At 39.8% G+C, this 27301-nt stretch overlaps 1 protein-coding gene across 2 annotated transcripts; it reads left to right on the top strand.

The window, feature by feature from the left end:
* The first annotated feature begins 354 nt into the window (after positions 1–354).
* LOC123474581 (rhomboid-related protein 2-like) lies at positions 355–26289 on the top strand. 2 transcript variants are annotated; one of them, XM_045176827.1, is made up of 11 exons: positions 356–1044; positions 2601–2942; positions 5288–5311; positions 8053–8304; positions 18873–18985; positions 19537–19654; positions 23608–23750; positions 23857–23969; positions 24085–24185; positions 24290–24344; positions 24422–26289. In XM_045176827.1, the coding sequence occupies exons 2-11, from the start codon at positions 2628–2630 to the stop codon at positions 24673–24675; spliced, it is 1488 nt and encodes a 495-aa protein (XP_045032762.1). In that variant the 5' UTR covers positions 356–1044; positions 2601–2627; the 3' UTR covers positions 24676–26289. The 2 variants fall into 2 exon arrangements, with proteins under 2 accessions (XP_045032763.1, XP_045032762.1); XM_045176828.1 differs by lacking the exon at positions 5288–5311 and having other exon boundaries at positions 355–1044.
* The last annotated feature ends 1012 nt before the right edge of the window (positions 26290–27301 follow it).

Genomic DNA, 27301 nt, shown 5'->3' with positions numbered 1-27301 from the left:
CTGAAAGTAGCTTTTCCCAGCTAATCCCAGCTTACCAACTTCGTAACAAACTGAAAACTTTGCTGTCTCTAATTCACACTCTCAAAGTTAACGACATCAACAAAATTACAACAAAACTTTGCTTGCGTCGACGGTGGAAATCACATTTTCGTTTTCCTTGCAAACCATTTCGTGTCGAACCAATATTTCTCGTGAATGTCTAAATATGGCTGATTTTCCGCCATATTTATTTTGAGGGGGTTCATATTGATCTCGAATGAGTCACCCTCTACTAGGGGCTGTTCAATTCTATGGCATTGGGGGTGGGGGGCGATATTGGAAGTGACGTTGGAAGGGGGTTAACTTTCCTCCCCCACTCTCAGTTCGCTGTTCCTCGTTGCCTGACTGCCACGTGCCTCAGTTGTAATCCAGAGTATTCTATTGAATATGTGATGATACCTCGTAACTCGAATCAACTTTTTTAAACAAAAAGTTACCCCATGTTCAATGCAAAAGCTCATTGTCCAAGTTTCAATAATGGCCGAACTCGCCTCATGTCAACGAACCCATCGAATAACAAAAAACACACGTTGAACGTGCCGAAAAATAGGAGGTGCTTCACTAGTTCGCCCTGCGGGACGTCGTCTTTTCTTTTTTCGTAAATATATATATATTTTTTCGTTTCCATCGTTTGGTGCGTGTGTGTGTGTGTACAATCGGAGGGAAAGTTCTTCTTTCCCATGCGCCAACAGTTCAGTTTGTTTTGCGACGGCGTGGCATGTGGTTGCGTCGAGCAACGTCGTCGTGTGGTGCCCCATGCTTTTCTTCTTCCCCCCTCACTGCCATTAAAGTCCTTTCATTAGAATTTGTTTTTTTCTTCTTCGTTTCGTGGTGAATCACGCACGTTGCTGACGAACTTTGTCGAGTGCCAACGAAACAATCGCTCGTGTGTGTCGACTTGATTACACCGGAAGTTCGGGTGTGTATGGCCGTTCCCTCCATTTTCGTTTCTTTTTACTTCAGTCGTACCAGTGAATTCCTTTCCGCCAGCGTACACACACAAAAGTAAGTTCTTTTTTTTCACTAAATAACTTGGTCTATTGATGTGTAATTTGTGCACAGTCTATTATGGTGGCATAGCACACGAATAGCAAGGCTTAATTAAGACTGATGACACATGCCCGTTTGATTAACTACGTAAACTTTTACTTGTTGTTGCTAGCACTTCGTCAAGTTTCTTTTAATGGCCATCCATGCTTGTGGAACGTGGCGTTCATCCACTTGAAATGGCACTCAATCTTCTTTGCCACAAGTTCTTTCGGTTTAATGATGTCGCAATAGGAAACACAGTTTTTAGAATCCAATCGATTCTAAAGAAACGTGATGGCATTAATTTTTCTCGTTTTCTTTCCCTTCGTTGTACGACTTTTCAAGAGTTTGGCTCTTGCGGTCCGTGTACTAGTGATTCTATTTTCAAACGACAGCACAAAAAAAAGTGAAGTAAATAATAGAATACATGCATAATAAACACGGAGAAGTTGTTCAAATGTCGCCGTAAGGCGCTTAATGGCTGAGGCGCTTGAACTTCTAATTGAATTGCTGCCTATCAGGAGGCTTCCTTTATCAATCGATAGCTACCGTTGAAACACGCCAAATTCGATATCTTTCCCTCCAGCCTTTAATTTGTGTATTTAAAAAACAACAAAAAAACAGTCCAGCTCGAGGGCTTTAAAAAAATACAAAAGAAGTTCTTCACCTGTAAAAACAAAAACAAATTTGCCTCTGGGTATTTACGTAACCGTTCCGGAATCCTCCCTTGCAGGCTCTCGGGGTACCCGAACGGTTTGTCACGAAAAAACGAGATAAGGCTATACGAGAAAACGATCGACAGTTAACGTGCACATAGTCAATGTGTGCCTCCCAAAAAGAACTTGGTTCCCAAAAGGTGCTGTATATCGATTTAATTTCGTAAAGTAGTCAAAGAGACAGTTGTTGACGTACATAGGGTGAAAGATGCATGATGTCGTCAGCGTAATAGCAATCAAATCTTTGATGAGCTTTAGTCACACAGTCGAGTTGTGATTCCATTAGAAAAAGCGGGGGAACGCGCAACTTAAACAAGTTTTTCTTTCTCCATTTCGTTAAGTATATGCTATCTGTGTTGAGGGAGAACGCCGTGTTGCGTGAAAGCCGATTGCCTCTTGGGGATTCTATTTAATAATAATAAAAACAGAAATATATATTGAAACGTATCAAAAAGGGAAAGAAACAAAAACGAGTTAGAGAGGGGAGCCGAAAAAGATATTGGATACTTTCATGCGGGGCATATAATCTCATTTCTTCAGTAAATATACTACGTGTATGTGCCTGTTTGTACTGTATATGCGAGACACAGTGTGTGTTTGCTCGAACGAGTTTTTTTTTTTTTTATGTGTATGTTTTTGGCAGCCATTTTTGTACTCGTGCTTATCGGGTTATAGGCACAGTCCCTCTATATTCTGTAGGGAACATAAGAGAGAGAGCTAAACGTAACAGCTTCCCGTCTGGTATGATGCATTGTTGATTGAGAGGAATTATTTTTTGGTGGGACCATCTCAATTGACTTTGATTATTTCTTACAGCAAGAGGAAGTGGGGGAAGGAAAAGCCATGCGTCTGTCGTGGCCGATACGGCCCAACAATCGAAGGATCTTGACGGATGGTGAAGAAGATGCGGAAGGCAGAATGGTGGTGGTTGAAACGCCCGTCTCGTACGATATGCCATCGTCTCCTGGCTCCGTGTCGACTACCAATGATGCGGCCACTCTGATCGCTTCACCGGAGCACCGTTCATCATTACCGATCACCAATAACCGAAGGATCAGCCGTTATGGAGCCCAACAGCTTGAAGCTATTTCGATGGTAGCATCAGACGATGACGAAGAGGACGATGATTACGAACAGAAAAGGCAACTATTAACTGACGTAAGTTCTTTTAAATTTGCATTTTGCCCTCAGATCGAACGTATCGACATTTTTATTATTATTATTATTTTTTTTTTTTTAAATAATGTGATCGATGTGCTATGGGTGCGGATGGTGGTGTCGTTAAAGGTTAAGAATGAAGAAAAAAAAATCAGCAACGTCATTTTCTCGGGACTCTTTCTGTTTGGCTGCTGGGCGTCGGTCGAGATAAATAACAAGCTGTTTGTTGTCCCGTAACAATGCGTCCACCCCTCTTCTGGTCGTTTCTCAGCGAGACATTCACATAAAAGATATAAATAAGGGAATGGTCGGCGTGAACTCCGACCGCACACGCATACAGCGCTCCGACTCGCTTCCTTTTTTTTATACATCGCGGTCTTGAACAAGGAAAATCCACTCACTTTTTTTTTTCATCCTTCATTCGCTCCTTCGATCCTCATTTTTTAAAATTTTTTTTTTTACCCCTCTTTATCCTTCTCCAGTCCATTAAGCAACGCTGACACAACACAACACGCCCTTCTTATTTTATTATTTTTCTTTTTACAAATTTTTTTTTCTTCTACCTAAGACCGTCTTTTGTTGTACAACATTCAAGTGAACTTTCAAAGCGATTTAGACACGACATTGTGGTGGTTCTTTCCCGGAATATGTGCGGAGAAAACAGGACGGAAGCGAGAAGAGAAAAAGGAAAACACAAGCAAAAAAATAAAATAAATGGTTCTTTAGAATGAGATTTTCCTCGCTTTCAATAGGGATTTGATGAATTATTCAGACGTTTCTCAGACATGGAAACAGCTGTGGTCTGTTTATGAATGGATGATTTAACGAAGCTTTGTTCGTGTTCAGTCACTTTTCCTTTTTTTGCGAAATGTTTCGCCGACATGTGGCGCCATCTAACGTTAGATATAGTAACCAATGCCATCTAGCGGTGAAAGAGGCTACTAGCAGGGCGAAACTACCTAAACCCAAATAGTAACACTAATTTATCTGTACATTTCGATCTCGGAAGAATTTGATGAGCTGTCACGCACACATTGCTGATGGGCGACATTCCCTTCTTTTCCTAAAAGGAAAACACACATTCACGAGAGTCTCTCTCTTTCTCTCTTGTTCCTTAAAAACGTTTGAATCTTTAATTTTCTCATGAGGCAAAGAATTTTTCTGGGTCGCTCATTTTTTTTTCTCCTTGTGTAATTCCCCTGTCCTTGTCTTCTTTTTGGTTTATTTTTCACGTGAGTCTTATTCGGTAGTAGTTAGTGGTAGCTCTCTGTCTGTGGCTCCCATATAGGAGTATGTCGCGCTGTCTTTTCCGTCCCGGGAATTGTCCTCCTTGCCTTTCTTTTGATATTCCATGGGAAAATGTCGGCCCGTCCGGAATGCCGGGCGCGACCCGTTTTCTTTTTCTTTCCCCCAGATTGACTGATGACCCATCCCGTATTCTTTTTTGTTTTATTTTCATTAATTTTTTTTTTTTTCTCCATCGGGGGGTTCTCAGTCCTTGACTCTCCCACCATTTTCAAAATATACCAACACACGCAAGAAATGGGGAACAAAAAATGACTTGGCGAGCTGACGAAGTGGACAAATTAGTGACAAGCCAGTCACTATCCAGCATACGAGCTCGTGATGAATGACCGCCAAGGTTCCTTATCGGTATCATAGTAGCTGCTTACTTTCCTCTATATAGAAGCTTCTTTATACCGTCCTTGCTTTTGCCGCTGCGGCGGAATAGTATCACGCTTTGAAAATTCCCTTTTCTTTTTTGTGTGTGTGTGACTCTTTAGTCTTCCTTTATACCATAAGCTCTGGCCATCCTTTTTACCTCCTATTTTTAACATTTTTTTTTGCTGCTGCTGCTGCTGCTGCTGCTCTTCTCGTGTGATTCTCCGTCCTTTTGACCGACCCGAAGACACAGAAGATAAAAAAAAATACGTACGACCTCGTCACTAGAGTGTATAAATATAACGAGACACATTCCATCTTTGCCATCCGTTTCGGCATTCAAATTTTTCTTCCCAAGTTTTTTTATCCTCCTTTTTTCCGATTTTCTCAGGCTCATATTTGGAAAAGAACCTCCCACAAAAAAACAAAAAACAAAAAAATTAGTGGCGTAACATTTTGTTATTGCAAAGCTACTGTAATAGATTCTCATTCCACGTAACTCGCATATTTCATGCGTTTCATATTTTCTTAAATGATTGCCTATTGTCATATCGGACGATGCTTTGTTGTTCCATGTTTAGTCACTTTCGTTGGCGGTTTTGTAGTTGAAGAATGGCCAAACAACTTGTTAATTGATGCTAATCTATTTCTTTTATTCTCTTTCTTTTTTATCTCTCTCGCAGAAATGGCGCCAGCTGTTCGACCAGGTAAGAGAAACGGCCATTTTTTTTTAAAACATATTTTTGTTCGTAAAAATTCGTGTACGGATTAAGCGTTGCCTTTATTAGCTACCAATGAAATCAACGGCTCGCGTCCGTTGTGCCCATGAGAAAAGATTTTCTGGCAGAAAAATAGGCCGATTTTCTTTTGGGTAAGCGAGGGTGAGGGATCCCATAACTTAACAAACGCGCTGGAGAACAAAACGAAAAAGAAAAAAAAGCGTCGGCGGTCGTCGTTCAGGAATAAAGAAAAAGTGGGGAGCGTCTTTTGTCTCGCGCGTCGACAGGGCCCCCTCGTTCCGATCAATGGGGAAAAATAAAAATATAATAAATATAAAAATGAATAACCCTATTGTCGCATCGGTTAAGGTTTCCGCAGTTCTATTCAAAGCCACGAAGAATAGGGTCAAAGGTTTTTCTGATAAAAAAAAATTTTTTTTATTTTGTTCCATTTTTGTGTGGCCCTGCATGCAGAACAGTTGGGTGTTGGCAGATATTTTTATTGTTGACCATTCAGTAGGCATGGCCATAAGTTTGTTCAGTATGTCCAGGGAAAGCCCACGTGCTGCCAAATTGGTTAGCCTGTGGCCGGATGATTTATCGCCTATCGATAAAATGTTTTTACACGGAGAAAAGAGAAAAAGAAGAGAAGGAAACACGGCGAATGCTATAAGACGGGGGGGCGTGTGTGGATTTGTGGAGAAAGCGATTGCACCTGGTCAATCGGAATGTCACTGGGCATATTTTTACCTTTCCAATTCAGAAACAAATGCATTAGCCAATTCGTCCATTCAAAACCAGGTGACGTCATGTGAGAAAGGAAAGAGACTTTGAAAAAGAAAAACGGGCTGTAACGGATGATCAATCTGGGAATCCCTGTAACGTGTGTATTTTGTAATGGTCATCAGTAAAAAATAAATAAAAAAAAATGCAGAGAAACGAAGTGCGTGTGTGCGCGCGCGCGCTCAGGCATTCAGTCGATACGTATAGAATAATAACAACACACATCAAGTGCCGGAGAAAAGACGATGGAACGGAATAGAAAACCGCATCCGGCCATTCACCGGATTCGCTTGGCCGCTTTGCGAGACACAAGTTTTTTTTTTTTTTTTTTTTTAGCGGCACCCAAGTTTCGTCCAGTGGCCTCCGTGAAAATCTAAAAAAAAAAAAAAAAGGCAACAACTTTTGCGTGTTTGTGTGTATAAATTGAAAGGCCTTGTATTAATCATGGCAGGGATTCATTTTTCAAGCTTGTCCACATTGGGGAGGAAATCTAATTATCTTATTTCTTTTTAATAACCAAATTCAACAAGTGAATTTTTTTTATGTTCCCCTCTCTTTTCGTCGATGACGTTATCGATTAAACGATCGAATCCCACGGAGGGGGGGGGGTTGTAGGCTTAGCAAGACAGAAAGTTTAGATATTGAAAATGACATGATTCCCATCAATTTCAAAATCAAAATAAAATAAAAAAATCCCCCCCTTTCGTAACATCGTCCCACCGTGGACTAACAACTACGTTGTATAAGGACTAACGTCGCTCCAGTCGCCCGCTAACGTTGCCGTCCGCCGGACGTGTTTTCACAAAAGGTCCGCGGGATTTTCAAAAAAAAAAAAGAAACACCTCCCCGATCGTTTTTTGTTTTTTTTGTTGTTGTTTTCATCCTCGTTTTGAACAGTGCGCGATTGACCCGCATATATTGCGTCCCTATAGAACAAAATTCTTTCCCTCCGAGGGATTATCCGTTTAAACTTTATTACACCAGAACAGGTACACATTCTACACGGTTTTGTTTAATCAAACATTTTCTTCACTTTGAACAACAACAACAACAGCAAAAAAAAAAAAAAAAGTAATGAGGTTGTGTAACGTTTTACAACGGGTCTATTCCGTATTTCGATTTTTGCTTGAAACATTTCCCACGTTCTCCATTTTTGTTTGTTATCCGAAACCTTCTCCGATGACCGCTCCACTTTTTATTTTCCTTCTCCCTCTCTGAATTGTGCATCTATATTTTTTTTTTCCCTCTTCTATTGTGAAAAAAAAAAAAAATTGATTTCACTTTCTCATCAAAAGAAAAGAAATGAAAAAAAAAACCCAACTGTCGAGAAAACTGGAATTTCTAACGCATTTCAACGGAATTTTCCATGAGAATAGGCTGATAATGAGCGAAACAAACCTACGGTATCTATAGCTGGACTTCTCTCTCTCTCTGTTTTTTTTTGTGTGTGTGTGTGTGCCCGACTTGTTGGCTAGACGTTTTCTAATATAGTTCACGCACCAGCGTCTTTTACTGTGTGCTTTTTTGCCGTTTCCTTGAGAGAAAGAGGAAGGTTCGTTTAACGAGTTCAACAACGCGTGACAGGAGCGGTTTGAAGATTATCGTTGGACAGGGGGGGGGGGGCGCGGGAAAAAAAAAAGAAAAGAAAATGGACATCGTTTGAAACAAGTAATATAGGAAAAGCAAACGTAAGCCGGATATGATTTGTGTTTCTGAGGACGGAAAAAAAAAACAGGCATTCCCGCAAGGGGTTCCGGTATATTGAGTTGGTATAGAGGAAGAGAGATCGGACACATTCATTAAAAGAAAAGATTTTTTTTTTTTTTTTCTTTTAGTCCGTCTTGGATCGTTAGCCATTTCTCATCATCATTGTGTCTGTGTGTGTGTGTGTGTGTGGGCGTATTAAATAATAATAACAAGAGCCAAAATTCATTCGTTGTCTGCAGTTCGATCCGGAAGGTTTCGGAGAGATTCCGTGGGAGGATTTCGGCCGGGCATTGCGGTCGCCTGAATTTCGTCAACATATTGAGCCGCACAAGATCCAGCAGCTGGAGGAGAAATTTCACCTGCAACAACAACTGGACAACGACCAGGAAGAGGACAACAAGAGCGGCTGCAGTGGTCACCACGGCGACCGACCCAGTCGCACATCAGAATATCGAACATCGGCCATCACCTTCCAGGACTTTGTCAATGTGGTGAGTGGACGTGAATTTATTTATGATTATTTTCCCATCCCTTTTTCCTCTTTTTTTTTTCAAAACAAAACAAAAATATTCCCGTCTCTCCAATTGATTGATTGATTGATTGATTGATCCACAAGTTGTGGATACTCGATCAAAGATGGCGTTGACATTCATCACCCGACCAGCATCACGCCATTGGCCCATTCTCTCTCTCTCTCTTTATTAATAATTCAAAAACGCTAGCGAGACTTGAAATCCCCTCCCTTTTCTTCTTCTCCAAACTTCACCACCCTCGCGGACCCGTCCGTCCGCACGCACCAATCATCCATCACTGCATCGCGTGACGGATGTCGGAAAAGTTGTTGCTCCCGTCCATCACTATCCCTTTTTTTTCTCTTCTCCTCTCTGTCAATCAATTCCCCATTGTTTACCTATTGGCCATTTTGCTATGATTATTCAATGACGATGACATCCCTCCTCTTACAAATAACCCAGGACCAGGGGATGGGTGGGGGGGTTCAATGTTACGTAATCGAAAGGACCTAAAAATAGCATTTGATGTGTACCCACTTGTTTTCGTGTGCATTCGCAATACTCTCCGTCGTCAACTGCTCTCCGTTTGCGCTGAAATCGGCTAATAGGAGGGGGCGATAATAATAATTTTGAGCGTTAACGAGTTGATGGAACGGCCAGCAGATTGTAAGAAATTGGGGGGGATTGGCCTCACTCAAAAATAGCGCGGCATGTGTCGCGCTTGTTTTTCGCGGACGAATGAAAGAACGGCAGGAAAGGGGGGGTTTCGGAGGCCGGTGCTAATATGTTTGGTATTGTGGGACCAAAAGAGCCCCCCCTCCTTAAAAAAAAACGATATATTTTTAGGGAGGTTTCTTTTTTTTTTTCAGAGGGTGCAAAAGGTTATTTCCAGAAAAATCTTCATTGGGTTGCCAAAACAAAAGGCACAAAAGTGAAAGTGGCCACATGTGTCCGCTCGCGCCGCGCGTGTGTCAACAAGGGACACACACAAACTCCCCCCTTTACTTGCGGCTGCTGCTGCTCCGGATCCAAAAGTGGACCTTCCTTTTGGGTCCCGGTGTTATTTCTATATTTATATGTACATTTTTCTCTCTCTCTCTCTCTTTCTCCGACTATTATTGTTGACCTATAGCGAATGGTTGAAGAATTCACAGCTGTACGAACGTGTGGATTTTCTATTTCTCTCAATTCAACCCGAAAATGTTTCTTTTTCTTTATTTGTGTGTGTCCTATTGACGAAATAATATTTGAATATTATTTTTGTTATTCCTATAGGGGGGATAGAGGGGGGAGACCGGAACTAGTGGGTTCCCCCTCACATCTCGGAGTTTTAAAAAAAAAAAAATCTTCAGTGTAGTGTGTAATATAAATGGCGTCGTTAGTCGAGTTGAACATGGCAAAAAGGGGGCACGCCCTTTTTCTTTCTTTCTCTGGTACTTGACGTCACTATGGTGACACTTAATGAACCGCAGCCTCTTTCGAAAATGTGTTATATATACGTCCCCCTTTGAAAAACATGGTACCCCATTCAGAAAAAATTGTGTGTGCCACATCCAGCCTCTAAATATTTGATGAATTGGGGGGGGGGTTTAAATTATAGTGTATGCGTACGCTAGTACATATAACACATAAAAAGGAGGAGGGAGGGAAATAAAATGAACCAAACCATACCGTGACCGTACACCATTCTTTTAAACGGCAATTCAAATATTGGAAAGGTATAGTTGGGAAAAGGACAAACATAAAAATGAATGAAAAAAAGGACATTGTAGATTTCATCCATTCATTGACAAAATGTCATCCCCCCCTTCATTTTACAACGGACACGAACGAACTTTTTTATGACGGAAGGGGAGACCATCGAATTCATTTTTTTTTTTTGTATCATGTTGTTGTTGCGGGTGTGTAATAGAAGAGCCCGAAAAAAAAAAAAGAGTCCGGTTCTTGTGATTGTTTGGTTGAACATTTTGTCAACAAGGCTCGCGTGCAACGCTCTTCTTTATTCTTTTTTTTTTTTTTTGGGGGTTTTGGAGAGAGTAAATAGGCAAGAAAATATTTTCATTTCCAAACTCATAAAATATTTGGGACTTTTCAATATAATGTCGGAACTTTGTACGTAATACGTTTTTAAGAAAAAAGGGGAGGGGATTTTACGTAAATGTGGGGAGGTTCGAATTCCTTCGCAAACGGGCAAAAAAAAGAAACTCTTTTCCGCCCGTCTTTTCGCTTTGTTGGAATCGAAATTTACGAGTTCGACAGGCAACGTGGACGACTAGGGTGGGCGTTGTTTTAATGAGCCAATTACGTCACTGGTGAACTAGTTTTTAGTAGAGTACAAAAGCCATAAGTTTTGCGCCTTCGACGTCGTCGTCATTTCCCTAAAGGAAACACAAAGGCAATGGCCAACATTTTTTCTCGTCCGTTCGCAAACGCGGAAGTCCCTTTGCCCCCCTCCATTTGGCTCGTGCATGTGTTTTGTACAAGTTAGCGTGTGTGTGTGTGTGTGGGGAGAGCGATAAGGGTGTTTCCAAATGTGTGTGTAAGAAGAGGGAAAATGAAAAAGAATGGGCGGCAATGAAATTGACACAAGCGACCAGGAAGTAGGAAGCTGAAGAAGATGTAGGAAGAGCGGCCCTTATTTCCTTGTGCCCTTCCAACTGCCCAATATCCTTATGTCTTACAGCAAACTCTCACTCCAACATATGTGTGTGTAAAACACAGGATAGAGAGTCAAATAGACCGGCTGTCCACACACACACACACATGAGGTCACGTGAATCCTGGCGCTCCAATTACAAACTTTTTTCGACCATTTCCGGATAGCGAAAGACTCTTTCCTCCTCCACACACGTCTGGCCATATATACACAATAGTTAGCACTTAATTATCTTGAACTTGATGGCTATTCAAAAGGTACATTTTTTTCTTTTCTTTTGCCATCATCTTTAAATGACGTGAAATGTTATTTCTTAAGAAAACAAAACAAAAGAGTAAAGATTGACATGGTAAAAACACAGTCAATAAAACCATTTAGAGAAAGCTCCTCCCCTAAATTTCTTTTTCTTTTTTTAAACGTTTAACCCCACTAAAATTTTACGATGGTTCTGATCATAATAAATACCTTGTGTTGTTAAGAAAAAAAAGAAGAGACTAGGCCCCTTTTCTTCATCCCGCACGGCCGGGCCTTTCTTTTTTCCGTCTCTTATTTAGTTCCCCTCTTATAAACAAGTCCTTTGCGCGAAAAAAAAAATATAGTATAAAGAATAATATATAAATAAATAAGAGAATTGGCCTTACGTTCAGTTGTCGTCCGCTTACTCTGTCACTTCTTTCTTTGAATAGTTTTTTTTTGGTCCAAAATGGTCGGGACGTGCTCGACGTGAATACGCAGAGGCCTTAAGGGGTACCCTCTTTTGCATGCAGCAAAAGTTCCAGTCCATATCTCGCTATAATCCGCTTTGGAATGTTTCCCTTTCTTGGATTTTTTTTTTTTTTTTTCTGGACAAATAAATCACACAAGAAAGAAAAGTACACAGCCAAATAATAAAAAAAAAAAAAGGCCAAGTCTAAATAGTTTAAGAGAGGGCAATCAGATTATCCCTCCAACTGCCACAGATCACTGAAAATCTTTTAACCATAGATCAAAAAGAATATTATTAAAAAAAAAAATGATTTAAACCCAAAAATCCCTTTTTTTTTTTTTTTTTTACATAAATGCTATTCAATTTTCTTTTTCTAGTTGAAGAAATCTGATGTTGAAAGTATGTGTGTGGGATCACCAGATCACGTCTCTGGAAAACAACAATAGATATGATGGGGCCATATGTCCGCTACTAATGGATCCGTTTTTTTTGTGTGTGTGTGTGTTGGCGGTAGATGGGGAAGCTGATGGGGGGCGACATGAAAGAGAAAATCTCCGATGATCAGAGCTTCTGGCTAGAAGGATTGGCACGTCCGATTTTTATTTTTATCTTTTTTTCTTTCTTCAAGTTTGTGTGAAGCGTTTGAAAAGAAGAAAGAGCCTACACCCAATTTGCTCATTTTGATTTATTTTTTTATCTGATCTTTCCCACACACACCGCTCTATATTTGGCACAGTCACTGCGACACACAACTGTATATATATGGGCTAAATATGCGTTATTTGCTGGACAGGCGGACATGAGGGACAATAGATATTTAGCCCCCTCCCACAGAAATATGAAAAAATTAAAAGAAATGTAAAAGCGTAGTTCCATCCGGTCTTCTTCATTTTTTTTTTTTTGGTAGGGTATTTAATAAATAAAAACCGGATATGTAACGAGTCAGGTGTTTCAAACTTTTGCACGAGGGGGGAACCGAACTCTCTCCCCTCACGAAAAAAAACAAAAAAATTCTTCTATTGTTGTCCATTTCGCAATGACATGAGAGAAACAAACGGAAGTAACACTCATCTTTCTTCCTGTTTCATTTTTTTTTGTTTTTTTTCCTTTTCAAAAGCAAATAGTTGGACTGACAAACTGACGTCGCTCTTGATTTTATCTTTCAAATATTTGAAGTTTGATTTCGACGAACGAACCGGCCGCTATCCTGCCTCCTGCCCGAAATGTTGCACGAACAACAGCACGCGCTTTAAACAAATGTAAAGACTAATTGTATAGGTTATTGGCTTTCAGGGTCCGAAATGGAAAGTTTTTTTCTTTTTTCTGTTTGAAAGCCATAAAAAAAAAAAAGACCCGTAAATGAACTTTATTTTTATGTCGATCCCGTTGTTTCTTTCCCTTTTTTTCTTTTTTGGAACCTTTTAAAGGTGCAAACGAGAGAAGAAGACCGACCCAATTTGCTGCGACTATTTTTTGATGGATCTTTTCTTCTTTCGGTGCGACTATTGAAACACGAGCGGCAGAATTGTGGCCAGTTGTTAAAAAATAAAAATGAAGATGTACATTTTATAGTGTACATGTACACGCCGAGTTAAGGTACACATCAACAGAAATAGCAAAACTCCGAAATAATAAAAAATACAAACAAAAAAAAAAAAAGGGAAAGAAGAAAGTTGTTCCAGGTATTTTACAAGTCCAATCTACCCCCAACGTGTGTTACTCGTGTGTGTGTATATTCAAAGGAAAGAAGAAGAAAGGTAGTCGACCACCCCAGTCGTCAACGTACCTCATCGATGAAAATAGAGAGATCTAAAAGGAAACAGAAACATTTTCCTTTTCTTTTTTCAAAGATCCGATGGGTGGACTAATGAATTGATTGAATAGGGGCGGCATATCGTCATGGTAACGAGCTGTGCCGAATTGTTGTTGAACCAATAAAGGGCATGGTCGAATTGTTAGATACTTTCATTCAAAATGCCACGCATTTCTTCGCCTCTATTGAACGCGATTCTCAGCCGACCGCGCCCTCTTATTACCTTTCACCCTCCTCCGTGTGTCTGTGTGTACCTCAAAGAAGAAGCGTATCCCCCAGGTGTGGACAGTATATACGACATTATCAATACATTTACCAAATCCCATATAGTAAACGTACATTATTTAAAATAAAATTTCCTTTTTTTTTTTCATGAGGGGGGTCTATACAGTTAGTGGAGGGAGTAGCCGGTACAATTTTCTGCATCTATACACAACACATGTGGAAATGGCTGCACAGAAGAAGTTGTAGAACTGTCAAAGGTTTTTATATTTTTTTTTTTCCCCTTTTGTTGCAGACTTTTTGCCCCACCTGACGATCTGGGGGTTTTCAACGATTGGAATGTTTTTCAAATTGTATTTTCTGTTTGGAAAGAAAAAAAAAGGGGGGCCCCCAACAACAAAAAAAAAGGTACAGTTGACATGCAATGCGGGGGGTCTACGACTTCTTCTACTTGCTATATACCACAGCAGAAGAGAGAAAGATGTTTCACCTATAAATATAAGGCGGATCCCATCCGTCCAGCTCGATCGACTTTGCCCCCGTTGGCTGCCCTTTTTTTTTTTTATCTTCCTCTGTGTTTAAGTTGAGGCCCCAAAAAAAAAATGTTCATTGCCCCGCCCAAGGAGCTGCGTGTATACCTTGATGTGTGTGTGTGTGTAGACTTTGTGTGTTGTCGAGGTAGTTGTTGTAGGCCTAATAGTACTTTAGCCCCCTTTTTTCTTTCTTTCGAAACGATAGTTGAATCGTCTTCTTTTGTTTGCCGACGATGAATTATTCATTGAAAAAAAAAAAACAACCCCCCCTCTCTTTTACTCCGCCCTTTTTAGCTGCCTAATGAGCCGCTCCAGCTTCGAGTCCTCAAAAATCAAACACGCAAACAGCATCACTAGGTAGGCAGACAAACAAGTAAGAAACGTTGTGTATTATGTTATTAGTTGCAAGTTTTAAAAAACAAAACAGACGTGCTCATCATTATTGGAGATGGAAAAGAAAATGGTATTGTGCGGTAGGTCGACACAATCATCAGCAAGTCGGTCGGGCTTTTTGTCTTTTATTTTTTTTCGATGAGAGAGGGGGGGGTCAGTTAATGAATTATTTAACGCGCAACGAATTCCTCGATAATTGGATCGTTTCGTTAGCCCTTTTTGTTTGGTTTTTTTCAGAAGGGGCTTTCATTAGCCTATCGGCTCTCTCTCTCATCGGCGATTCAGTAGCGCTCTCCTTTATGCTCTCGTCATCTTTTTGTTTTGTTCAGTCTCACGACAGAAACGAACATTTAAAAAATGAGGATGAGGAAAGAAGAAAGGAAATGGATAGATGTTATATTATATATAACTATCATCTTAAATGTAGAACATCAAAGGTTTCCAGAAGCCATTGCGTGGCTTCTGTTTCCATGTCCAGTTTGTTGTTGTTGTTGTTGTCACTAAACCGAAAATTCCCAAATTCTTGTTTGCCTTTTTTCCGCTAGAAAAAAACGAGCATTTGTTATCTGATTGAATAATTAAATCAACCCTTTCCCCCCGTTTTTCTTTTGTTCTTTTTTTTTTCGACGTTTCAAAAGTTAATATCTTTCAAGTGTTTCTATACACCTTGAAACTTATCAAAGTTCGTCGGGAATGTGAATTTAAACCGTCTGTGTCTGCACATAAATAGCGTTTCTTTCTAGGTTTCCCTCCCCTCCTTGTCTCGTTGTATGTGTGATTCAAAAATAACCCAAAAAAAGGGAAACAATTGGACAGGCGCGCGTTCGTATGGTACACACACAAATTGTAACGCGCGTTGGACTTGTGTTACACGGGGGGAAAGCAGGTGGAATGGGCCGGTGGTTTTTTGGTCCGGCGATCCGCACGGCTTGAGATGGCCACATCCGCTCACCTGTTCTTTCACTGACCATTTCTGCTCTCCCTTCCCATTTTTTTTTTCTTTCTCGTTTCGTTGATTAGAAATTTTAAAAAACAAAATAGAAAAGAGGAAGACAACGGAAAATATGCGAGTTTTTTTTTTGTTTTTCCTGCCTCCTCTTTTTTTTTCGATGCAGGTAAATTTGTTTGTGTATCGGGTCGAAGATGATCCATCATTGCATATCGCCCACGTAGGGACTATTTTGCTCATGCAAAAACCTCGTTAAGATGATCTAATCGCGATCTCTTTAAAACAAACCAGGAAAAAAAACAGAAAACAGACAACAAAATATGCAATTTTTGTTGTTGTTGTTGATATTTTTTTTTTTCCTCGAAAATGTTGGATTCATCGGGAGCTGTCGAAGCGTCGTGTTAAAAAGCGAGATGGCAGCCGTTATCTCAATCTCCATTCAAAAAGGCCAGCCCAACACAAAATGAAACTACATTTTTAAGGGACGTTGTTGTTGTTGTGTGACGAGGCGCATTTTTCTTCACACACCCACAAATATCCAGCCAACATTTTTACCTTTTTTTAGACGTTGATGAAGTCAAAAAAAAAAAAAGTGTAACAAAACAAAAAGAAAAAAAAAAGGGAAATGGGGCGCGTGCGCAGAGTCGGTGAAGCGCATCGGAGCGTGTCCGTCTAGTTGTTTGTGTTGCGTTTTATGTATTAGAAGGTGCCGGGCGACGACGGCCACTGGCCGAGCGCCGCCGCCTTCTTCCCCCCCGTTGTTTTCTTGTTTCCACCTGCTCTTTTTTGTGTTGTTGTTGTTGTTGTACGTATCGTCCGTCGTCGTCGACCTTCTCCGGTTCGATAGTCTGTTACTAATTTACTCGACAGGCTTCGCTGAAGAAAAACACATGCCTCCTAAATAAAAGAAAAAAAAAAAGGGCCGAATTCAAAAATGTTGTTCATTTTTTTTTTTTTTAATGACGATAGAAAATGTCTGGCCTTCCTGGAACACTGGAGTCTTAATGCTTGATTGTTGGCTTGAATCGTCGTCACGTTCTCAAAGTTCAAAAAAATGAAAATGAAAATGAAACAAAAGATTGTCTGCCCTCCCCCCCTCCCCCGATTCGATGCAGTTTTTTTTTTTTTCTCTTTGAATTTTGGAACAAAACAATACGCACCAACTCGTCTCATCTTGACAGACATTGAAAAGTAGCTCTGCTCCAATGTTTAAACGACAGAACGTGCTCCCAAAAAGATTTTTTCTGTATGTGTGTGTGTGTGAGTGTGGGGGAGGATAGAGGAACTGAAACAAAAGAATGTTGTGTTTCTCCATTTCCGGAACTTTGTATGTGTGTGTGTGTGGGGGGGAAGGAAGGAAGGAGGACGTCTTGCGCGCTCCCTCCACCAATTGTCTCCAGTGTAGTAGTCATACAAGAAGCAAAGACGTTTCTCTTCTTCCTGTTGAACCTCCTTAACCTCTGGCGCACCCATTGTCGAAAGAAAATCAAAGAGTTCAAGTGTCAACAATGCCAGTCCCATCCGTTAAATCAATCAAGCACATTTTGGTTTGATTTTTTTAAGGGAACATCAAAATTCAAGAATTATTTTTTTTTTTTTCAAGAAAGAAAAAGGAGGGGGGGGGGGCGCACCCAATAGTCACGCGTTGTGATCTCATCATGAAAATAGAATTGATTTAGATTTTCTTATTCTTTGAAAATGAAATACGTTCCAGTAAAAAAAAAGAGAGAGAGACTGGAAGAGGCGGATCATCATTCCGAAAATCGATTAGTCTTATCTTTATCTTCTCTTTTGAAATGATTTCCCATCATTTTCTTTTCTCTGTGTGTGTGTGTGTGTGTACATTTCGGCTGCTGGCTTTCCCCTTGTGCTTTTTTCCATCACACACACACAAGGAAATCTTTGATGTTCCATGCGCAAACGGTGTTAAAAGACGAAAGGGTCGAGCAAAGTTCATTTCTTAACGTCCAAACACACCGGGGACAGATAGCAGCGATTGGCCATCGTTTGCCGTGTGTGTGTGTGTTAAAAAAAGAAAAGTAGGAGGAGCCTGATGAAAGGAGGAGCGCCCCTTTTCACAGTACTAGACTCTCTCTCTCTGTGTGTGTGTGTGTGTTGGATATTGTGCTGGAGTTTGCTGCTTCCCTAGCACTCTGTGTGTGTACACACCCCTCCCTCCCCCCCCTCCACCCTTGGACGCACAGAAAGGGAAGAAAACTATAAGCTCCCTACACCTTTGCCACTCTTACTTCAGTGTCGTGGCGGCCGCCGCCTAAGCCAGGTCGTTTTCACCAATATTTTTGTTTCCAATTATTTTTTCATTATCATTTGCTGGGGGGGGGAGAGGGTGTCCACTTGTGAACGCCAACCAGTTTATACCCCCATCGTCGACAGACGTGAAATTTGTTTCGGTGTTGTGCGTGCGGATTTCCACCAGAAATATAAAAAAAAAAAACCCAAAAACACAACACATTTTCCAATCGTTTTGCGAACATGTTTTCACTTCCCATTGGATTCTAAACGTCTGGTTAGTTGTTTATTTCATTTACGTTTGATGAAATCTTGTTTTATGTCAGGACTTTTTTTTTTTTTTTGATTGTCACGAATGTGTTTCTCGTTTTTTTTTTGGGGGGGCTTTGGGGAGGACACATTCCAAACGGCATTATAATACACCGTGAGATTCTCTCCCGGTCTAACCCATTCCCATTCCGGAAACTGCAATTTTATTTTTTTTTTCAAATAAATATTTTTCGATGTTATTTTTATTTTCTATCTTCCTTTTTCGTGGTGTGTTTTATGTGTAGAGAAAGGAAAAAAATCCCGAACGAACTGAATGAGAAGCAGCGGTTCTATCAAGCGTCACTTCCGCCGGTCATTTTCTGTGTCTATTTTTATTCAAATTTTTGTTTTTGGACCGTTTGTGGGATCACCAAGGGGCAGGGGGGGGGACTCCCGCTCTTCTCTCCTTTCCATCGTGCACAATAATTGACATTATTGTGCACCTTGAACAAGCAAACACGTCGTTAAAAATGAAGCAAAAGAACCACGCCCGTCTTCAATTTGATCTTTTTCTCTCTCTCTCTCTCCACCTCTGCAATCGGAGGAAGAGTTACGTAAATGGCCCCATTTTTTTTTTTCTTTTTCGGGTTGCATCATTGACCTCATTTGACCTCATTTTTCCCATTATGTAACCAACACATCGACCTTGCCGCTAGTTTTCGAAATGTTTTGATTTGAATGTTTTTTTGATGTTGTTGTTTATTTCGTTTCGACAGATGAGCGGGAAGCGTAGCCGGAGTTTCAAGTGCGCCGTGCATCACCGCGACCGTCAAGTGTGCAGCGAAAACGATTTTCACCTGCTCCTACAGCCACCCACTCTCTTTCAAAGGTACAGCATCGCTTTTTTTTTTTTGATTTTCCACTTTCTTTCTCCTTGTGCATTGGCTCTCCTACGTAGATTAAAAAAACATATCGGGGAATGTGCTTTCTTTGCTCTCGATTTCCATTGTGTTGGGTGGTTAGTGATTGGATGCGTACAAGGGGATTAACAAGACAAAGAGGATTATCATCATGGCAGTAAAAAATAAAACAAAATTTAAATCGTCTCAGGGCTATACGAGTACAATGTAGATTATAGTGCGTGTGATTGGAGGACAGGGCTGCTAATGAAATGCCACACAGTATGACACCCTTTAAGGGCCCCCCAGTGACGAATCTGTCCATGTGTCAATCAAAAAAAAAAATTCAAATTCAATGGCCAACAAAACAAAGTTAAAGCACAGCGGGGAGGTGGCATTGGATTTGAAAAAATAAATCAGTAGCTCTTTTAATTTATTTTTTTAAAATTTAATCTTAAGAACATTTCAATCAAAACTCTTTTATTAATATTTTTTTTTAAATTTTATTCCGTCTTTAAATTTCATCAACGGGAAAACGCAGAATGGTGAAGGTGATTGCCGACGAGTTCCTGACGGACGATCGGGAGCGCAAATATTACGCCGACCGTTATTCGTGCTGTCCACCGCCCCTCTTCATCATCTTCATCACGCTCGTTGAGGTCAGTTTTGAGAATTCTTTCCCTTTTTTTTATTATTCCCATCATAATAAATAAGAAACATCGACCGTGACTCACGACATGCGTTTTTTGTTTTGTTTTACCCACTAAACCGGCCCAATCGATTGCGATCAATTTTGAATTTCGATGAAAGCGATTCTTGTAGATTCTGGTATTCCCCCCCCCCCCCTCTTTCTTTATCGCTTTCAGGGAGCGGGAAAGGGAAAATCCGTTGCATGTCGTGCGTGTAGATAGAAGCCCATTCACCCGCATCGTGTGGTGTTCTCAGTTTCTTCTTCCACAACAAAATGTTCGAGTCATTCAGAAAGACAAAAAAAAAAAAATGAATAGGGGATTTGTTTTTCCTTTTTTTTTCTTTCTCAAATTTGTGGCGGCTGTTTTTTTTTTTTTTTTTTGCGAGTAGAATGAAAACATCTAGAATTACATCATCCATTTATATGCACGGCCCCTCATTTCTATTTGTCTTGTCTTCTGGGGCAAGCGCATCTCTATAACAAGACCGGATGGCACGTGTTTTCACTTGAAAAAGAAAAGAAGACCACACCGAACATTTTTCTATTTTTTTATTATTTTTCTCCTACACTCGGCCCGCCCTGTTCAGCTGCTGGAACTCTAATCAGAAAGTGGAGATCTCTCTCTTTTCTTTTTCTTGTTAAAAAAAAAAAAATCTTTTGTTATCGGTTTTTGATTGCGATAGAGTTACACCTAAAATTATAGAGGGGAGACAAAAAAGCAGATAGACGTTTGACGGATGCAATGGAACGTGCCTAGTTACCAAGTCTATTTTTGAATGTTTAATTTTCTAAACTTGGAATAGAAAATTACAAATGTTCTTTTTAAAAGTGAAGGATGCCGACGCTGTTGTTGACACCTGGAACCGGTTTCTCCGCAGCGGGCGCCTCCCGCTGTTTCCTTTTTTGTGTGTGTTGATGTTTTTGCTTTTTGGTGTAGGCTCTTAACACACATTTTTTAATGAGTGTTACACACATTTCGGGTGGGAACATTTTTTTAAGGGCAATTCATTTATTTTTTTATTTTTAGAACGCTGGAGAAGAGCCAACCGATCGATTGCAATACTTCAGGGTGTAGGTGTAGGGGTAGGGTGAAGGAAAACAAACTCTAAATCACAGGACAAGACATTACATGTGTTCTAATCCGGGTTTAAGCTCTTCTTTTTTCTTTTTTTTTTTGCCACTTGATCAGTCTACTGCCACCCTCTCGATGTAATGTAGAAGAACATCGGGGTTTAGGGAACTCATTTACTATGCACACATCAGCGTTAGTTTTCCTAAGGATTCGCTGAGTTGCGTTTCAACTTCGTTTCTCCCCCCCACACAAAGGCACTGCAAACCGGATTTTCATACCGGATAATACGGATATACAAAAAATATTAATCAATCCCATTCATTTTTTTTTTAAATTTTTATTAGAATCTTTTATCTTCCCACTTGCATAATCGACTAATGCGCCCTCAGGGTTAAATTGACTTAACCGGTCAATTGAAGGTTGAATTAAGAACCCAATCAATTAGGACAAACAAAAAACGTGCATAGAATAACAAGAGCCATCTTTTTTTTCACATTCTTTTTTCTTTTTTGAGGGGGTCGTGTTTTCTCTTCATCATGTTGTGTTGACGAGTCGTCAAATGTTTTTCTAAAAAATCCTGGGTGACATATTTTGTACGTTTAGCGCGCGGGACACGGTGAAATCGGATGCTTAACATTTTCTTTTTTTCCTTCTTCTTCTTCTTCCCCCTACACCACCCTCGCACTACACCCGCGCATACACAAAACCACTCTTGTTACGTATGCGGTGACACGCGGACGGATATGTCACCCCCTCTGCTTGTAATAACGCAACTAAATGAAAGAATTTAAAAGCGAAAAAAACCCAAAAAATGATGTAGTAGATCTTTTCTCCCCTCTGCTTCACACTACCACACACACAAAGTTATGTGTGTGTGTGTGTACATTTATGGAATAAAAAAATAAAAAATGGTGGGGGGGGGGATTTCAATAGAGAGGAAAAGAATTTTTAGTGTTACAAAAAAAAAATGTATATCAAATAAATGAAAATAGGGAAGCCCTATGTGCCATTACTACCTGAAGCAAAAGAGAGTACACCACCTTATAGTCTCATATCCGGAAAAAAAAAGAGGGGGGCGAAGGTTGTTGAAGGTTTCTGACAGGTAGCAGACGGCTGACCGGTACATATTTTTTATTTTTTTTTTATTTTTTGAAATTTTGGAATGTGTGTGTGTGTGTACATACAGAACAAGCAACAGAAAAAAATAGTGTATGTATTTCTTTTTTGTTTTTTCAAATAATTATTGAAGGAGGTGGGTGAAATGAGGGGTTGAAACCCCCCAAATGAAAAGGTAACAGATTGGCACGCGGCCTGCCGTCAGATGGCAAGCTGGGTTTTGTCGGGGTGAAAAAGGATCTTCTTCTTTCTTTTTACTTGTATTTAATTACACGTTTGATAGGCTACAGGGCTACAGTTTCTTGAGTAAAAGAGGGGGCAAAGCGGACCCAACAGCAAGCGGGGAACGTTCTGGCGCGCGCCAAAACCTTTTTATTTATTTATTTTTTATTTTTTTTTCTTATACCATATCATCAATTTTACCTTCTTCTTCTTCTTGTGTGTTATTTTATTATTATCTTTTTGTTTTCGGTGGGTTTTTTTTAAGGTTAAGGCTCTTTTCTGGGGGTGTTGCATTAGCCTTTTATTTAATTTGTACCGCTATAGCGTATCGCCTCCTGTTGGTTATTGGGACTTGTATTTGCTGGCCTCGCCCATCTCTTTTTCCTTTTCGATTTGTCCCCCACTCCCTAAACGAAAAATGTTGAAAGGAAAGCAAAAGTTAATCGTCGTGACGGTTACGTGGCTTTGCAACGATTCGTCATATTTTCCGTTTTTTTTTTATTGAAAAACGGCGGCATGAAATTCGAGTAACACAGAAAAAGAATATAAAAAAATTTAAAATGGGAGCAAAAATAAATAAGAAAGAACAAATGCATTGAAAATAATAAAGAACTCGAACCCCAGAGAAACCTTGCCTAATATTTATTATGATTATTATTTTTTATTTGATTTTGAAAAGAATTCTATTGCTGTGTGTGTGTATATATGTTATCTACGCTTCTCTCGTCTTTCTGGCTGGGTAGAGACACAGCTCGATTTCTTTCTACAAATGAAAAAGAAAAATTAAACTAGAAAAAGAAAAGGTGTCTTAACGATGAGGGAGGTCCAACATCGGCCTTTTTCTTCTATTGTTGTCGTATGGTCTTGTTTTTCCAACAGTTTTTTCTCGCGTTCTAGCCATCCAACAAGTGAATTGCATGTACAAAATAGCGAGAGACAGACTCGTTTTGCTTGTTAAGTTTAAGAGGAAAAAAAAGAATTAAAATGTATTAAAGGAGAAACAAAAAAAAAAAAATGAAATGAAATGAAACTGTTACTGGCCACCTGTCGGGGCCGAGCGGCGGCGGCGATTAGAGAGCTAATTGGGAGCCGACCGTAACAAGGAGAGCACAAGGAGAGCTCTTGTCGAAACATATCGACCAGCTGTCTGTTGTGGAAATGAGAGAGAAGAACTAGAAGAGGAGGGTACAACAAAAATAACGAAACCATTTTTATTTTTATTTTTTTTTTTTTAATTTTTTGCGGGACTTCGGAAGCTTTTTAAACCGACCATTCTTCTCTTTTACATCGTCAAGAATTTTATTTTATGTTTTTTTTTTTCTCTCTTGTGTTTAGAAAAGCTGACGTTTTTTTCTTTTTTTCTTTCTAAATTTAACACCCGGGTGTGTAAAACGTTCATCATCCGCTTATCTTTTGATTTATAATTCGGCGATGACTTGAGGAAAAATGATGGACACCTTTAAAAAAAAAAACCCTTTTTTTTTTTCTTTTCTTTTCTTTGTGATTTACAGTTGGGCTTCTTCACTTATTATACGGTGGTAATGGGAGAGATCAACCCGTCCGGTCCCGTGCCCATCAATTCCGTTTTCATCTACCGGCCAGACAAACGGGGCGAAATCTGGAGGTTTCTTCTCTACATGGTCCTACACGCTGGGTAAATTCATTCACACCATTTTTTTTTTTTTACTTCATTCTGAAATGATCATGAAATAAAAACAAACTAATCCTTCTTTTGTTAATTACGAACAAAATAAATAAAGGTGGTTACATTTACTGTTCAACTTGTTGGTTCAAGTCCTGGTCGGCCTACCGCTCGAAATGGTCCACGGATCTATGAGAATAGGAGCCGTTTACATGGCTGGTGTCTTGGCCGGTAAGTTTTTTTTTCTTTTTCTTTTATAAACAAAAAAAAAGAAACACGACACCGTTTTTGTAACAGAAAAATAACATTTTCTCTCTCTTTTTCTTTTGCTTTATTTCAATGACAGGTTCGTTGGGGACATCTGTGTTCGACACGGACGTTTACCTGGTCGGTGCTTCTGGTGGTGTCTACGCTTTACTGGCCGCCCATTTGGCCAATGTTTTGCTGGTACGTTACATGAACCGCTGGGTTGAGCAAGAAAGAATGTTCTTGTGACAATAGAAAAATGGATGTTTACCGTTTGTTTTCATGTCCTTTTGTTTCTTTTTCAGAACTATAACAATATGGAATTCGGAATCGTTCGATTGATCGGAATTTTCATAGTCGGTGAGTTTTTGAAAAATGATTAGACATTTTTTGAGATCACAATTGTTCATTTCTTTTTTCTATTTTCGAAAATGTAGCAAGCGCTGACGTTGGATTCGCCATCTATGACCGCTACGCTGCCGAGCAAATAGGCCCGCCCGTCTCTTACGTGGCTCATTTAACGGGTGCTTTGGCCGGCCTGACGATCGGTCTTCTTGTTTTGAAGAATTTTGAACAAAAACTGCACGAACAGCTCATTTGGTGGGTGGCTCTGGGCGTCTACGCTGCGTGCACGCTCTTCGGCATCCTGTTCAACGTTTTCAATCCCGATCCTTTTTATCCGGCAAACTGACTCCCGTTCTAATTGTTGTGGAAACTGGCCGCTAGATGTCTACAAGTGCGAAAGGATTCCAATCACAATCGCCAGATGGCATTGTAGTGAGCTTAAAAAAAACAACACAACAAACAATGGTCCTTGGTGGTTTTGTTCTATTTTGGACGCAAAAAGAATAACCAAAGTGGAAAAAAGTGCTTGTTGAAGAAAAAGCCACCATCTGAGAAACACAAACATTAAATTTATATATGCATCGAAGAGATTTGCTTCTCCCAATGAAAAAAAAACAAACAAAAAACGTCGGCGAATTATCATCGAAGAGTACCAGCTAGTCGAACGGAAAACGCACGATGATTGGATACGGTTTGACAGACACTATTATCTTTGACCTTCTTCTTTCCTGTTTTGTTGGTTGTCCGTCTCTCTCCCCTGTTGGCTCACTCGCGACTCGTTCAAAAATGGTTTACCTTTTCCCTCAACTCTTTGTCCTCCTTTTTTTTTCCAGAATGATATTTACAAATTGAGGAGGATGTTATAGATATATAACGTGATCCAAAGTTATGATTGTTGATCTTTCTGTTGTCACACTTTTAAACAAAATTAGTTTCTCGTGTAGATTTTGCCTTTGCATGCATGTTGAGTCTGAATGCCGTCACCCTTTCATTCAAGTCAAAGTCCCTTCCTCATCAAGTCTGCAAAAAACTTGTCACGCAAGTCAATCAGACCTTGTTTTCTTTCCATTTTTAAAACAAAATATTATCCCGTCATTCTCTCTCCCAATCTATAACCCCTCCAAATTATTTGTCCACCCATCCCCAACGTACTTGCAAGTTGTTACTCTGTTTTCTTTCACTTTTTACCTTCCTTCTGGCCTTGAAGGTCTGCCTGGCCATATAGTCATTGTTCTCTTGTCACAGAGAGAGAATGGGAGGCAAGAACGTTTGATTACTTTGACCATTGGAGGTCAGAGTATCTCGCAAGTCTCCACAAAACAAAAACAAAAATATCTAAAAAAAAACGCCACTCCTGTCACTTCTTGCTCCACATCCCAATTGTGTCTCCCTTTGTTTCTCTGTCTCTCGAGTTGTCATAATTTCCAATCTCTTAAAACTCCAACACATTTCGTCAAGTTGGAACTACGCCGTTCATCATCAAAACATCGCCTTGTCGGGATTAGATCACTTTATGTAATCTCAGGGATGTGAGGCAATTCAACCGGGAAACAAACGCGACTTTTCTCTTCCTCTCTCTCTCTCTCTCTCTACACAGAAACCGTTGCAAAACTTAAATTCACCAGTCTAATCCCTCCGTTTCTTATTTTTCCCTCGTTCTTTACTGCTACTGCATCTACAAAATTATATCAAATCGATTTGTCTCTTATTTTTCCATCGCCCGTATGCACAGTAGGATAAAGCATTGAACAATTTTTCCGTGGCCCTGAATTATAAAACAAACAAAAAAAAAAAAAAAAAAAAGTTTAATTGCAAATGATTAAATGAAAAATTGCTTGAAAAAGAAAAGAAAAGCATATTATTCTACTACATATATTATATATATTTGTACAAACAATTTGTGTATATTTCTCCTGTTGTTGTATAACCAAGTGGAAAACAAATAATTGCATCAAACAAACGTTTTGTTATTTCGCGTCTCTTTTTTTTTTCTTCTAATCTCTCGTACTATTTGCTGAAACAGACTTTTGATAGTTTGACATCTTTCGGTAAGTAATGCGCAGAGAGAAAGAAGTTTCAATGCGCAAGTAACCAACAAACAAAAATGAAATTGTATAAAAAGGTTTAGATTTGAAAAGCCACCGCTAGACGCTTGTCATTTCAATACAATTAAAAAATTTCCACTTTTTTCCCCTTTTGAGAAAAAAATAAAACTAAAAAAACATCAATCAATCGCAGCAAACAGGCCGCCCTCGTGGGTTTCCGAGTAAAGGAAGAAAAAAAAAATCCGGTTTTGTGTTGATTATAACATTTTCGGTGGTCTGGAGGAGAAAGGCTTTTCCCATATGATAATTTATTACCATAAAAAAAAATTTTTTGGTTTAATTTTTGTTGATTTTCTTTTTTGTATCTCTGGACTCGATTCCGGTGAAACGGATCTTCTTGCAGACAACCTACCGCATAGTGTTCCCAACCAAAGGACTGTTACAATATCCATATTTGTACACAGTAGTAAAAATGGGAGTTCCTCTTTCTCACTCTGTGATCCTCCATTTTGTTTTTTTCCGTTTCATATAGAGAAAGAGAAACACATGATACAAATGCGCATGTTGCACGCGCTGTGCGGTGACGTGTGTCGTCCCACAACTTTCTCGATCTCGTATACATCCAAGTGAAAGAAAAAGAGACACATACAAAAACCTTTAAAAAAACAAAGAAGAAGAAGAAGAAAAAAAAGGAGAACAGAAAGAGAAAGAAAGAAACGATAGGAGGAATCCCGGGCCAGTCCTCCCGTCCCGTTGTCTGCATGTTTTCTCTCTTTCTCTTCCTGTTTTCTACCACAATAAGCAAAAAGGTGTGTGTGCATTTGATTCCCGTTTTCATCGCTTTCACGGTTTACACACACGCGCGTGCATATAATTTATATAGCAAATATGCGTAGTTCGGCTGAGTTCACAATCACGCATAATTTC

This window comes from Daphnia magna, linkage group LG7, assembly GCF_020631705.1.
Source record: "Daphnia magna isolate NIES linkage group LG7, ASM2063170v1.1, whole genome shotgun sequence".
Taxonomy (NCBI): Eukaryota; Metazoa; Arthropoda; class Branchiopoda; order Diplostraca; family Daphniidae; genus Daphnia; species Daphnia magna.
This window is presented reverse-complemented; position numbering and strand designations above follow the sequence as displayed.